We start from the raw sequence: 14,194 nt of genomic DNA, 5'->3' as shown, positions 1-14,194 counted from the left end.
AACCTCCCACATATCTTTATCAGACACAGTGTTCTAAACATTCACATGCCACCTGCTGTACCTCCCCATGGACATCCTTTATATCCTCCATGTCGAGCACCACCCCTCTGGGCACTCCTCTCCCTTCTGCCACCCCTTCCACCTCAAATGGGCTCAGCACCCGATTCCATACTCTGAACCCTGCAATCTGACCTGCATATCCCTCTGCAGGGTCAAACCCCCCACCTACAGTGTCCTGTTCCTGCCCCAATACCACTGATCCACCTCCAGGAATCTCCCAGCCCTTCCTGAATTTGGAGCCTGAAGAGGTGAGACGGCGATCACTGTAGTGCCAGAAACGACCCTGGATGGAGGACCAGACAATGCAAAGGTGATGCCAGCGAGCATCAAGGAACGATGATACGGAAAGACGGCGATAAACGGGGTCTCCAATGACAAAGTCCAGGGAGGGTGAAGAAGCAGAGTAGTGGAAAGAAGGTGAGAATGGAGAAGAGGAGTAGGTAGATGAAGAAGAAGCAAAAAGGGAAGTAGATGAGGAAGAAGAGTTGCGTCCATACAGTACTAACTGGTTGTCATTTTCATTTGTGGCATAGGAAAACAGTGTGCCAATGTGTGAGTTCTCCACACGCAGCCACAGACACAAAGAAAGCTCAGGAAGGACAGGCAGAGTCGAGGAGAAGGTGACGTAGTTCTCTGCTGAAGCAGACGGGAAAACCAGCATGGAGTCCACGTTGCAGACTAATGACACGGGAGAGAGAGAGAGAAATTATATAATCAATTACAGGGAACACAATCAAACCCTGCAAACAATGGTGCACTGATTCATAGTACTGATCTGTGCATCACTATATTTTATGTGGGTTTATGTGCTGCAGTCTGCCCGCAATTAATAGTTCTCAAAAATAAATGTTCAATAACGTCCTTTCCTGTTTACATTTTAATTTAAACGTCTTTGACCAGAGATTGTTCAGAGCAGTCTGTCCAGACTTTACTTACTGCTTGCATCCTTTTTAGGAATTGGTCGTTGCGGGATCTTGTGCCTCAGAGGAAGTTGGAGGATGTCATGGATCACTGAACTTTCTTCCTCCTTTTTATCTTTCCACCTGCTGCTCCTGGGCTGATATGGCTCTGACTGAGGCTCCAGTCTGGTCCTGCTTTGCCCATTTTTGCCAGGTTGGGTTTGAACGCGGGACATGGGCTGAGGTTGGGAGGAATGATTTGGGTTATGCAAATGAGGATGTCTCTGAGGCTGCAGAGGTTGTTTGATCTGAGTCTGGACATGACGATAAGGTACAGAGTGATGAAATGGCAGCTGCTCCTGCTTTACTGGATAAGGTCGTGTCTGGGCCTGCAGCTGAATCTGTGACTGTGGGTGGTGAGGGTCAGGCAGGGGCAGGTAGTCTACGGACTGGGGCTTAGGGTTTGTATACTGTTCTTGTATCTGTGGAAGAGAGTCTGGCTGAGGTCCTGGTTTTTGTGCTTTTAAATGTTGTGGTTGGTTTGATGCATGGTGTTGATATGGTTTAGCCTCTGGTTGACTCGTTGCTCTGATTTCTTCTGTGGAGGGTTGGTGATATCCACCCAGAATCTTTCCAGGCCTTCCTCCTCTGTGGGTTTTCCCTCTTCTGTGTGGTTCATGGTATTCTTGTGAGGTGACGTTGGGCTGTAGAGCTCCTCCCTCCCTTGCTGAACTCCTGATGTTTTCACCTCCATTTAAATGCAGGACCTCGCCAAGCTGTCTTTCCACTTGATTCACACGTAGCACCTGTTTTTTCAGGGATTCCTGCAACCCATTTAGCCCCACCAACAGTTCATCTCGTTGGGCTTGGAGAGCAGCGAGCCTTTCCTCTTGGTTCTGAAGCTCCTGGCTAAGGTTGGAGAAATCCTGACCAAGATCAGGCTTTTCTTCCTGGACATGGCGGTGGCTCTCCCTAAGGTTCCTCTCCATCAAAGACATACGACCTTCTATGCGCTTACTCTTCTTCTCAAGCTTCCTACTCCACTCCCTGGATGATAAACAACATGGGAATCTTTGTCAGCAAACCTTTACATTGTCTATATACCATCTTTATTTATGTGTATACACATTTAGAACATACAGCTTTCAAGTCACATGAACATGTGGAAGACTTTCTCTGTCACAAATCACCAGGATATCAAAGTCAGTGGGAGTTATCCTCTGAGGAACATGAATACCTGTTCAAACTTTTAGTTTTAACAATACAAATCAGGAGTTGTTGAACTGTGAGTCTGTAACAAAAATATCACCCTCACTGTTTGTGTGGCTAAAATACTTAACATCAAAATAAAGCCAGCTCTAACCTGAGACCCTCTATCTCCTGTGTTGTGCTCTGCTTTAGTTGCTCCAGGTCTTGTGACATGTGGTGGAAATGCTCTTGTAAAGTGTGAACACGGCTCTCCAGCTCCCATGAGGAGTTCCTGTTCTGGTTCAGTGCCAACATGTCCAAACGGGCCTGGGTCAGTGCCTGGAACTGCTGGAACTAAGAGACATAGGCAGGAAATAAGTTTTCACAAAAGCATCTCAACAGCTGTTTGGTAAATGGTTTTGAAAGTCAGAGAGATGTGAAAAATCATCAGAATAACATTCTCTATCTATCTACATCATCACTGTCGCACTGTGGCCATCATTTCATTTTGGATGTGTGACAGAAACATTACTAAAACCTTCATTTCATGCCTGTTATTTTCAGCATTTTAAAGGTCACTGTTGTTTCTCTTTGCCTTTGTTTCTTCTTGCACATTAAAAAAAGATATTTAAGGTATATAGGTATCACATCAATACATATCATGTAAAACAATGCCTTAACTTGTATAAAAGTTGACTACAGTTAAAGTAAACACACTTGGTCTGATTTAAGCCAACCTGTTCATTGAGCCGTCGTAGTTTCTGCGACACAGAGCCAATTCCCTGCGCATCTACAGGATGAAGATGGAGCAGAAGCATGTGAACCAGGATCAGGGGCCAGTCGCTGGGCTTGAGGCTGCTCATGGTGCAGCAGAGCTGGGATAAATGCTGCTGGGAGCCTGGGTCCCCGTCTGGAGGTGTGGGGCTGAAGCACATATTGGAGAGAGAAACACATGCACATGATGAAGTTTGAACACCCACGGACTGGGATGAGAATACACTTTCCATTATCCACAACATCACTGGGGAGATGAGAGGAAATGCAAATGGTTATAACAGGTATTCAACTTCTCTCTCTCTATTACTCTCTTTTTCAAACAAACACACACACAAACACAGGTTTGCACAGCTATCCCTTTAAGGACTCTACATTGACTTCCATTCATTTGGTCAGCCTAACCAAAGCCTTATCCCTAGTCATAACCATGACTAGATAATGTATAACCCTAACCTTTACCTAACTACAATTCAAATCTTAGCTCTAAACTAAATAAGTTCCTCGAAAATGAGGTCCTGCCTCATTTGGACCAGGTTTTGGTCTCCATGAGAACTACTGGTCCCGACGAGGGCAGTGTTTATGCCAGAAAAATGTCCTAAAGAGGTAACACAGACTCACACATGCTCCGTCAACAATTATTAAAATGTAGAAGGATGAGAGCAGTTTCTGTCTATTAAGTGCAGAAGTGAAAAGGTATCTGAAAGTTGTGTTCTTGTGAGGTCTATGTTTTGTTTGTTGCTCTAAACTTATCTATGGGTTCTGTCTTTTCTCTGTCTGTTCTGTCTCTGTCAGATATATGTTTCATATCAACCAGCAAAACTGGAAAGGTACATGATTCTATTGGTGTGTTGTAATGTAGCAGTATAATCCCATGATGTGTGGGCTGAGGGACGGGCAGTCTGTACTTTCCTCTTAACCTCCCCAGACTGAACTTGGCAGGGGTTCTGGCACTGTTCCTCTTCTGTGACTTCTTCTTCTGCTTTCCCATTGAGTGGCCCAATCCAGGAATTATCTCTTCAGTTTTCTGCTCATGTCTGGGTTGCAAAACTGTGGCTATGTCTACACATTGAAAGTTCACTGGGCGCACATGGTGCTTCAAGCTGCGTCACAAAGGCAAATGAAGTGAATAAATCATACAATAAAACATTGTGACGACTTTTAAAAGATGGCAAACGCAAGAAAATAAATAGGTAAAAAATATTTTCTTGAGAAATGCCACTCTACCAACAGTTGTACCGAGCACAACCAATCAGTTTAGTGATAAAAGAAAAACCATTGCAAGAGCAATTATTTAAATTGTTCAGTAGTTACATTACACATTTAATTCTAATTCAACTTGATTTGTCCAGTTCAAACACTGTTTATAGTTTCATTTTCACTAGGAAGACTTGTTGCACAGTCAGCGTTTCTCAGTTTCTTTTGTCAGGCTGGAAAACACTGAACAGCTCACAGGAAGATGAAGTTGAGCACATACCCAGTGTGGATATGACTTCTGCAAAATTCAAACATATTGCTTTATCTTATCCAAATTTGGACGGCGGACTGCAGACTGCGCTTACTGGACACTTCAAGCTTGATTGTAACAGGATTAGGTTACTTTTTTTTTACCTGGCATTAAGCACGGTGCTTTGTTACAGACAACTGCCATCATCATGTCAACAGATATGAAAGAAGAGACTCCTCTACTGAAGAGAAGACTGACATCCTCTGAATCCAAGGTTGGAAACAATTCACTTGCTATATTTTGCCACAGTCTGTGATTGTTTGAATCAATGCAGTATGAAAAACAAAACTTAAGTGTTTAAATGTTATAGTGTTGCGAGGAGTCTGGTCTGCAGTGTAAGTTTCAGATTACTGAATTGCATGTTAGAGGCTTAAAAAGTGAATCAGGCTGACTTAGAACTTAGAATTAAGAATCTATATGTCCTATACTGCATATGGTACAAAAATGTTCTATCTATTTAAAACCTCCATTGTATCATTTTTTTCCTAGATCAATAACTCAAAACTCTTCCTGGCGGTTTTCTCGGCTGTAATAGGGAACTTCAGCTTTGGTTACTCCATGGTTTTCTCATCGCCCGTCCTCCCAAAACTCAAGAGCCCCAGTGCAGATCCAGGGCTCAGGATGAACACTGAGCAGGCCGCCTGGTTTGGCTCCATCTATGCACTGGGTGCAGCCGCTGGTGGACTGGGGGCCATGCTGCTTAACGACTTGATTGGACGGAAACTGAGCATCATGATGTCAGCAGTACCGTCAACTATTGGGTGAGTGTCAGGAACAGCATTCAGCTGCTAGGCTGTGGGCTTGGCAACCACTTTGCATTGTGGGATGTGTCATCCATGTTTGGGGCTAGTGGTGTCGGTTAGACTGGTTAGCATGCTTAAAAGCAATAAAGGGAAGGGAATTTACCGGAAGACGCTCACTATAGAAGCTTTAACTCATGATTTCAACTTCTCATTCTTACCAATCCAACGCCACATGCCAGATTGACTTCAGTTTCTTCAGAAATTGCCCTCTCTAGTTCAAACATGTGATATTGGTACTGTTTCCAGGAATCCCACAAAGGTGTTTATTGATAACCATAGAGACCCATAGTCAAGGGAAAGCTGTTGAGGGAGTGACCTGTCACCAAAGAGAAGTGAAGTGAATCTGCCCAAACAGGTACAACAAATCAACAGCAGGATAAGGGAAATGTCAGTCAAGTGACATTTGTTCAGTCTTCAAACGAGGTCTAATTACACACACTCACAATATGCTGAGATCACACCGCAAGTATTACATATATATATACAGTGTATGGCGCAAAAGTCATGCACCACCATTAGATTTATTGTTTTAATGCTATTATGACCATACAGAGTAATTGTACACATCCTGAAACTACGGGAAACATTTTTCTACAGGTTAAAGTGTCATGTATAGCAGAACCCTGGCTCTCTTTAAACCCTCAGTTTAAGAGATTATTCAAGACATGCTTGAATAAACCCGGAGTAATAGACAGTAACAATGATCAAGGCATGCTTGAGCTTTACGAACACATGTTGTATGAGCTTCTTAATATATTATAATAACTTTCAGGCACATCATTCCAATCCCAATGCCAATGATCACAGAATTTGACAGACATGAAAACTATTTTGAATTTTAAAATGTCTAATTTACACATACCAACTGAGTGCAGGGGCAGTGGGTAGCACTCATCTGCACAGTACTGTACATAGTTATTTATTGTTTAGACTAAACTTTTTTATTATTATTAATGATAAATGTACACATATTATTGTGTGTTTAAATGTGTGAAGTGGATTGTTGGTATATTATCCACTGAAAAATAAAGACACATAGGGGCTTGTTACATGGGGTAAACCAGCAAACTTACTGTAACTGCATCATTCCTGTGGGTGGCAGCAGATGGTAGACGGTAAAACACATGGCCTCTACTCTTCTATCATATGGAATCTATTGTAAACAAACAGACCTTACTGAGTGTTATTGATTCACTAAAATGTACACAATAATTTTCAATTCAACTGATTTGTCATTTTATTGCTAACTGTATTTCATCAGGCACCAGGAACACAATCTAAAGACGATTGACCTTTGGCAGAGTAGGGTCAGAATGTCTCTTAGAAGAACAGAAAAGACTTAAATGCTTCAAACAACTTCACTACTGTGCCAAGTGAGTCACTGAGCTGTGGAAAAAAGTCATATTACTGGTTAGACGATGCAATCGGCACTCTTTTACTGATACACATGTCACACTGTGCCACAACAAAAGGGAAAGACCAACAGAATGGAGACATAAAGACAGAGACAGGCGTTTTAAATACACAGACACAATAAAAGAAAAAACCTTTTTGTTTAATTTCACTTGGGTGCATGGCAAGATGCACAGATCTGGCCGTACCCTGTGACTCATCTTTTTTTTTTTTTTCCTTCTATTATATTAAATAGCATGTTATAATCATTGTTAATTTGTATTTTAAAAACATATATTGAAGGACAACCAAATTGTCTGAAGAATAGCTTTGGTGATATAGTTGTTGCTTTGATTCATTTTGTTCTTGTATTTGTGAGGACATTTTGGCTGGTCCTCACATATTTAAAAAGCTTATTGGGGGTTAAGACCTGGTTTTAGGTTTTAGAGTTAGGCATTTAGTTGTGATGGTTTATCTTTTGAACACAGAGCATTTAGGCTGCTTTTTCCCCATTACTATGTTAAAATGTATGTGCAATATTGAGTGTCTTGTATCCTTTTTTTCAGCAAAACTGACACCTGATGAAATTTCATTTAATTTTCATTTTTATATAAGTATATAAACACACCTAAGCAAAAGAAGAAGAAAGTCCTCAAGATTTTTAAAATCAGTTTGTATGTGTGAAATTTGGAAATATGTCACAGTTCAAAGTTTGCTTGGTGGTCAATTTTGTGACTTCTGCACAATAAACACTACTCACGTTTGGTTCTTAAAAATTATGTGATGTAAAATGAATCATAAGAAGACAGAAAATGTTGTAAATCCTGAAGATATGACCTATAAACACACACCCCAGGATGTCCATATAAGGAGTTGTGCATTATTCCCACGGCAATTTACCAAGGGTGCGCCTGCGGCACAGATCCATGCCTTAACCCATGAAGGGTTAAGGTTAGGGTAAGGGGCTAAACAATGCATTATGTCTTTGAGAGTCCTTACTGTGAATGGAGCACAAACGTGTGTGTGTGTGTGTGTGTGTGTGTGTGTGTTTTTTAAAGCATAACTGTATATATGTTATTGTAGGTATATGCTGATGGGAGGAGCAATGAACCTGTGGATGCTCCAGGTGGGACGTTTTCTCACTGGTGTAGCTGGTGGGATGACTGCAGCATCCATTCCTGTAAGTGACCATAGATGTAGAAGCAATGTACTGTACTGTATATGCATGTATTGTTCCAGCCTGAATTCTTATTGTACGTGTGTTCATATGACAGGTTTACATCTCAGAGGTTTCCCATAAAGGAGTTAGAGGGGCGCTCGGCTCCTGTCCTCAGATCACTTCTGTGTCTGGGTCACTAGCGCTCTACGCTCTGAGTAAGAATATCCCAACACTGCTGCATTTACTGAAAGATGCATTCACTCTTTACACATTTATATACTCAGAGTCCTGCACAGAGGTTTACTGGTTATACATTGATGATTTTTAGTGGCAACAATCACCGTTTTCTGCTCTCCTGCTTATGGTACAATAACCCCAACATTATGTATGATGTGCAGGTCTGGTGGTGCCGTGGCGATACCTGGCAGTAATCGGAGGGGTTCCTGCTGTGCTGATGGTTGTGTTGCTTGTCTTCATGCCCTCGTCTCCCAGGAGGCTGCTTTCCATGGGCCGAGAGGAGAAGGCTAAAATAGCTCTCCGCTGGCTCAGGGGAAGTAACTACGACACCAGCATTGAGCTCAGAGCCATACAAGTAAGGAACTGTGGTGTGTGGTGTGTGGTGTTTGTGCTTTGAAAAGGTCCTGTGTGGAAGAATTAGTGACATCTAATAGTGAGACTATAGATTACAAACAATGGATGACTCCACTGTTCGCCACCTGTCTTTGATGTCAGGGAATTCAGTCTATACCAGAAAGGAGGTTAACATTCTGTCACAGTTCTGCACTGTTACAATCTTCCACTCTTTCTGTCATTTCCTTTGTTTTATTGATTGATTTATGCTCCAGGATTATATAGGTGGAGACATTCTTCTTTGTTTGCAGAGTAGAAAAATGACAGTGCACTCTAGCAACCTTCATAAAGCACAGCCCTTGCCAACAGCACATATTAAAGACTTGTTCTGAGGCACTGAAAACCAAACATCACTCTATGTCAGCTGGGATTAGCACCAGCAGCTGTTCCATAATGTTACGGTTAAGATGGAGGTGGGGTGATAATAAGAGGTTGTGAGGTGTGTTGTCAGTCAGTCTATACACTTTCTACACTTTGGAGTTGGACATTAAAGTACTGCGCTGTCCTCCTCACCCTGTGTTCTTACCACACCTTCAGCCCACTTAGTTTAATTGAGTGAAACCCAGGTGATGGGGAACCTTACAAAAACTAGGATTAAACTAATGTTGAGTAGGGTATTCGGTTTCTACTGATAAACCCTCCTAAATAATACACCCTGGGCCAAGGACTTTAACAATACAATGGACATTTAGAGGTTTCTTAATAATCACACCATCCTGTTCTCATGCAATAAACTACAGTGGTACAGTCTTTGCTGGAGAGGTTGTCAAATAAATGTATCAAAATCTATGCTTGTGTGTTATGTTTCTGCAAACGCAGCACAGCATCGACACACAGACTACAGTCACACTGTCCCAGCTTGGCACACCTGTCTTCTACCGGCCGATCTTGATCGCTGTAGTGATGCGTTTCCTGCAGCAGATGACAGGCATCACACCCATTTTGATCTACCTGGAGTCCATCTTTGCTGAGAGCAAAGTCTCTCTGCCAGCCAAGTAAGAAAATATATACTTTCTCTTATCTGTATTTAGCCTATTTTAATCTATCTAATAATGAATTCATGCTCATTTTCTATCCATCAGGTATGATGCAGCCATTGTTGGTGCAGTCCGCCTCTTATCTGTTATAGTAGCAGCCAGTCTGATGGACAAGGCAGGACGCAAAGCCCTGCTGTACACATCAAGCATGTTGATGTTTCTGTCCACTCTGACTCTGACCATGATCTACCACACCAATCCATGCCCTCCAAGCAATCCTCTAAACCTCACTATGGGTTTGGACCACAGCCTCAATGACAGCATCGGAAATGCTTTAGAGGCAAGCCAGCACGGTTCAGCAAGCATCATTCCTCTCATCAGCACCATGGTGTTTATTTTTGGTGAGTAATGAAAAGCAATACTGAGATAAAAACTGAAATCTGATATGGAATGACACATTTTTTGATATTCCATACCACAAATGTACTGAAGTTTGATGGCCAGCTCTATATACAGTATGACGCACTAAAATAGGGTGGTCTTATGGTAGAAATAAGCTCTATCAGGCTTAGCTTAGGTTTTTTATTTTTTTAAACCTCTGCTTAGGAAGTCATGTTTTTGCCAGCGTTGGTCTGTTTGTGAGCAGCAGAACTCTGTTTGATGAAATTTGCTGGGGAAGTAGGTCACATCCCACGGGAAGAAATTATTCAATTTTGGTGATGATCTATATATAAAGTACCAGAAAATGAAGTTAAAGTCACTTTTTTATAATATTACTTAAGTAAAAGTCTAAAAGTATATGACATTTACTGTACTTAAGTAACAAAAGTAATTTTCTGATATAAAATGTACTTAAGTTTTAGAAGTAAAAGCATTAAAAAAATGTATTGAGTTGAAAAAAAAGTGAGGAGTAAGGGTTAAATTCATGGCTATATGTGCCCATGTGACGTTGAAGCATGTGAATGGGTGAAAACTGTAGTATAAAGCAGCTCATCAAGACTAGATAAGCTAAATGTAAATACAGACCATTACCAACTCTTCTTCTTCTGATTTTATTTGGTAGTAATACGTAATAAAGATAGTTAGAGGAAATGTAGTGGAGTAAAAAGTAAAAGTTGCTAGAAATATAAATAACAAAGATACATGAATTGAAATGACACATTCAACCTATCTCACAAGGGTAACAGTCTATGTAATGTGTATTGACACTTTGGGGAAACTGAGCAGCTTTATCATTAATTCATTCATTCTGGTATTCAAAAAACAATTTGTTTATTTATCCAAGTTCACCCCAAACAGGTTTGGAAAAAGAAAATTACACAATATGCAATAAATAAACAAATGCAGAGTAACAGCTTGTTCACTGGGTGGAGAGAAAGTATGTGACTTTTTTTTTGCTGTCATTCCCCTGTTGTCTTGTTCCAGTAATTTAAGACCTGTTCCTTCCTCAGGCCATAACTCTCATAACTGGTTAAATTGGACCACATCCTTCTCAATTAAGAGAGCACAGTGTTATGTGGTGGTTGCTACATTTTCCCCCCAATGACATTTGTTTTATTTTAGTTAGTTTAAGCCTACACTGATGTAGCACTTATGTCGCTCATGTTGTTTTTATTGTGTCATGACATCATCATCATTCTAATGATGTGACCGGTCTGCTTTGTCACCACATTATTCGATGTCCCCTAGGATACGCCATGGGCTGGGGCCCAATAACATGGCTGCTGATGTCAGAGGTGTTGCCGCTGGTTGCCAGGGGCGTGGCCTCGGGCCTGTGTGTAGCTGTCAGCTGGTTGACGGCCTTCGTGCTCACACACTCATTCACACACCTGGTGGACAGCTATGGCCTGTATGTGCCTTACCTGTGCTTCACTGTGGTGTGTGTCATCTGCCTGCTGTTCAACGCAGTATGCATCCCAGAGACTCGCAGTCGCTCGCTGGAGGAAATAGAGAACTACTTCAGAACGGGACGTACGTTCACCATCAGGCGCAGTCATTCCACTGCACAGCCCCCAGTACAGTAGCTCTAAAGAAAAACTACTGTAATGGGATATTTCAACATCAACAATCATTAGTCAGGATCTCTATGTGAGTGAGTGTGAGAATAGGACTAGTATCACAATGACTGAGCACAGAAGTCAAAGGTCACAGTGTTCAGAAGATTAAAAAAGTTACGTGTAGGTGTAGAATAATGCCACTGCTTTATATCTAATAAAAATTGTTACAATAATGTTTTATGTAATAAATACACCCACTCGCCACTTTCTAAGGTAAACAGGACACATAATAAAGTGTCAGGAGTAGCACTCAGTGTGGTCTGTAGCTCATCTGCATTAAAGTTCGATGTGTTGTGCATTGAGAGCGGGTCGCCTGCACACTTTAGTGGTAGTACCCACTTTCTATCATTTTGAACCAGTCTCATCTCTGGCATAAACAAGGGATTTTCTCCCAGAGAACTGCAGCTCACTGGATATTTCAGAAACCATTCTCTGCAAACCTAACTTACTAACATAAGTGTGTTATCACTGTCTCCCTTATAAAGTGAAAAGTCACTTCAATATGTGTGCTGAACAATAGAGTCAATGCTCCATGATGATTATGTTTACTGTAATGCATCAGAAACACTGTGTTATACTCTATGTAAAATATATTCAGTATGAAAATGCATTGGGTTTGACATTTAACAATGTAAAAAAAAAAAACATAATTTACCAAAAAATGTCTGCAACATTTTATATTCCTACTGTGATTGCTTGCGTGTGCAAACTTTGGACATAATAGTGCAAACAACGAGGTAAATCCCATAAAAGCAGGATCCAGTAAACCTGGATAAACTAACAGTTACCGAAAATATTAAAAGGAAGATGACTTAAGTGCCACTCTGTTGACTGATGGATGATCTCTACAGGTGTGGTGCCCTGTAATGAGCAGTTAACAATTCATGACATGGAGTTTCCGTATAGGTGGTGCTAAGCTTGTTACAGGCTGCATCATTAATTTGTTCTGCTGCAGTTGTCCCTTATGAGGCATAGAAAAACATGATTGTGTGAAAGGATTAGATTAGAAATTTAAAAAACAGAGATGTGGTTTCTTTGGCAACAGAGAGCAATGCATCAAGTAAATAATGCAAATAAAAACATGCAGAGATTTAATATGCCTGAAAAGTGAAATAACTCCATCATCGAATGAGGAAGTGATGTTAGCGTCAGGTTACATGCTGCACTGTACTGTACGTAAATTTGAGTCTGACTCGGCTGAGCCTATGATGCGTTTTGTGCTTTGTATACACTGACATACCAAATGTGCCTACTTGTCTTGGGCGTGTCTCTGTAGCATGTTCTCTGACTGACTGACAATGAAGAAAGAAGGAGAGATACACTCTGGGTTTCGATACATGTGTTTGTATGTGCGTGTGTGTCACACCTTAATGGATATTAATTGATGCCAGACAGAAAGAAATAGTGACACAATATGTTCGATGACATTAAAACGAAAAATGCGTCAGGTTTTCTGTGATCATTTTTAAATACCAGTAGTAGAAATCATACATGTCTTAATGTAGTGTTTTGGCAAGAATTCAACACTGCTGAAGGTGTGCTTCACATCTGTAATTCATCAGTTAGACGTAAAACGTCTTATGTATAATTTACTTGTATATCAGTCTGTTATTTGGGGGGGGGAAATCCTGTTTTTATCTTTCAATAAGAAAATTATGTATAAACCAGAATAATTTGCAGTGATTTAAAATGCCTTAATTATGACACCCAGACAACATTTGAATAAATATCCAAAAGGCAAAAACAACAACTCCAGATGAACATAAAATGATAAACATGGTTGCTAACCAATGCTAAATGCTTAAAATAGTCTTTACTTGATAGTTATTGTAAGGGTAGGCTAACCCTACCCTTATTGTGACATTATAAACACTACAAACTTAAGATTATCAGTGTGGAATGATGACACCATAATAGATAAAGACCATCATGCATTCACACACACACATACTGCATGTTTGCGCTTCATTCATAGTGAGGACACTCATAGACATATTGCATTCCCTTACCCTTACCCTAACCGTCACAACTAAATACCTAAACCTAACCTGTAGTAAATTCTAACTCTAACCCTAAAACCAGGTCTTAACCCCCAAAAAGCCTTTTAAAGAAGTGAGGTCCTCACTTTGCCAAAATGTCAACTCCATACGGAGTATTTCGTATTATACAATTTTTGGTCCTCACAGAGATACAAATACAAGAACACACACACATAATGTAAACCCTAGCTTTGAGCTGAAGGATAAACCCCATAACTCATCCCAACCTCAAACTAATAAACCAAAATTATAAACTGTTCATCTGCCTGTGGCACACTCACTCATACACATTCACTCAAACTCTCTCTCTCTCACACACACACACTCACAGTCATTAGTAACCTCAGCTTTTTACAGGATGTAGATCTGTCTATTCTCTGGAATGCTGTTCATCAGGCCCACCGAAACACACACACACACACACACACACACACACCGACAGACAGACAGACAGAAAGACAGACAGACAGACAGACAGAACGGACACACTCTCTCACACACACACCACCTCATCTAGCTGGAATCATGTGTGGAGGAAACACCCCAACATCTCAAACACACCAGGAAATCAATTTGATGTATTTTATAAATGGGCGTTGTCTTGGATTAGTCTATTAAAGTGTACAACGCTCCCTTATTACACTGTGTGTGTGTTCTACATTATTCACTTGTCCTTTTCATTAATGCAGACTTTCATGCTGACTTCCTT

General features: G+C 40.9%; 1 protein-coding gene across 1 annotated transcript; it reads left to right on the top strand.

Annotated features, from left to right (window-relative positions):
* Positions 1–4,384: 4,384 nt before the first annotated feature.
* Positions 4,385–12,883, top strand: slc2a6 (solute carrier family 2 member 6). Its single transcript, XM_058653128.1, has 8 exons — positions 4,385–4,642; positions 4,918–5,189; positions 7,707–7,803; positions 7,898–7,997; positions 8,181–8,374; positions 9,232–9,407; positions 9,495–9,790; positions 11,079–12,883. The coding sequence occupies exons 1-8, from the start codon at positions 4,577–4,579 to the stop codon at positions 11,411–11,413; spliced, it is 1,536 nt and encodes a 511-aa protein (XP_058509111.1). The 5' UTR covers positions 4,385–4,576; the 3' UTR covers positions 11,414–12,883.
* Positions 12,884–14,194: the final 1,311 nt, after the last annotated feature.

Source organism: Solea solea, chromosome 16 (genome assembly GCF_958295425.1).
Source record: "Solea solea chromosome 16, fSolSol10.1, whole genome shotgun sequence".
Lineage (NCBI taxonomy): Eukaryota > Metazoa > Chordata > Actinopteri > Pleuronectiformes > Soleidae > Solea > Solea solea.
The sequence above is the reverse complement of the archived record's forward strand: the minus strand, read 5'-3'. Positions and strand labels throughout refer to the sequence as shown.

Excerpts from the sequence above, each read along its gene's own strand:
- slc2a6 (XM_058653128.1), top strand. The coding sequence starts at position 4,577 with ATGTCAACAGATATGAAAGAAGAGACTCCTCTACTGAAGAGAAGACTG. Across the intron at positions 9,408-9,494 it reads AAAGTCTCTCTGCCAGCCAA|GTATGATGCAGCCATTGTTG; the intron begins GTAAGAAAATAT and ends TCTATCCATCAG. Across the intron at positions 9,791-11,078 it reads CACCATGGTGTTTATTTTTG|GATACGCCATGGGCTGGGGC; the intron begins GTGAGTAATGAA and ends GATGTCCCCTAG.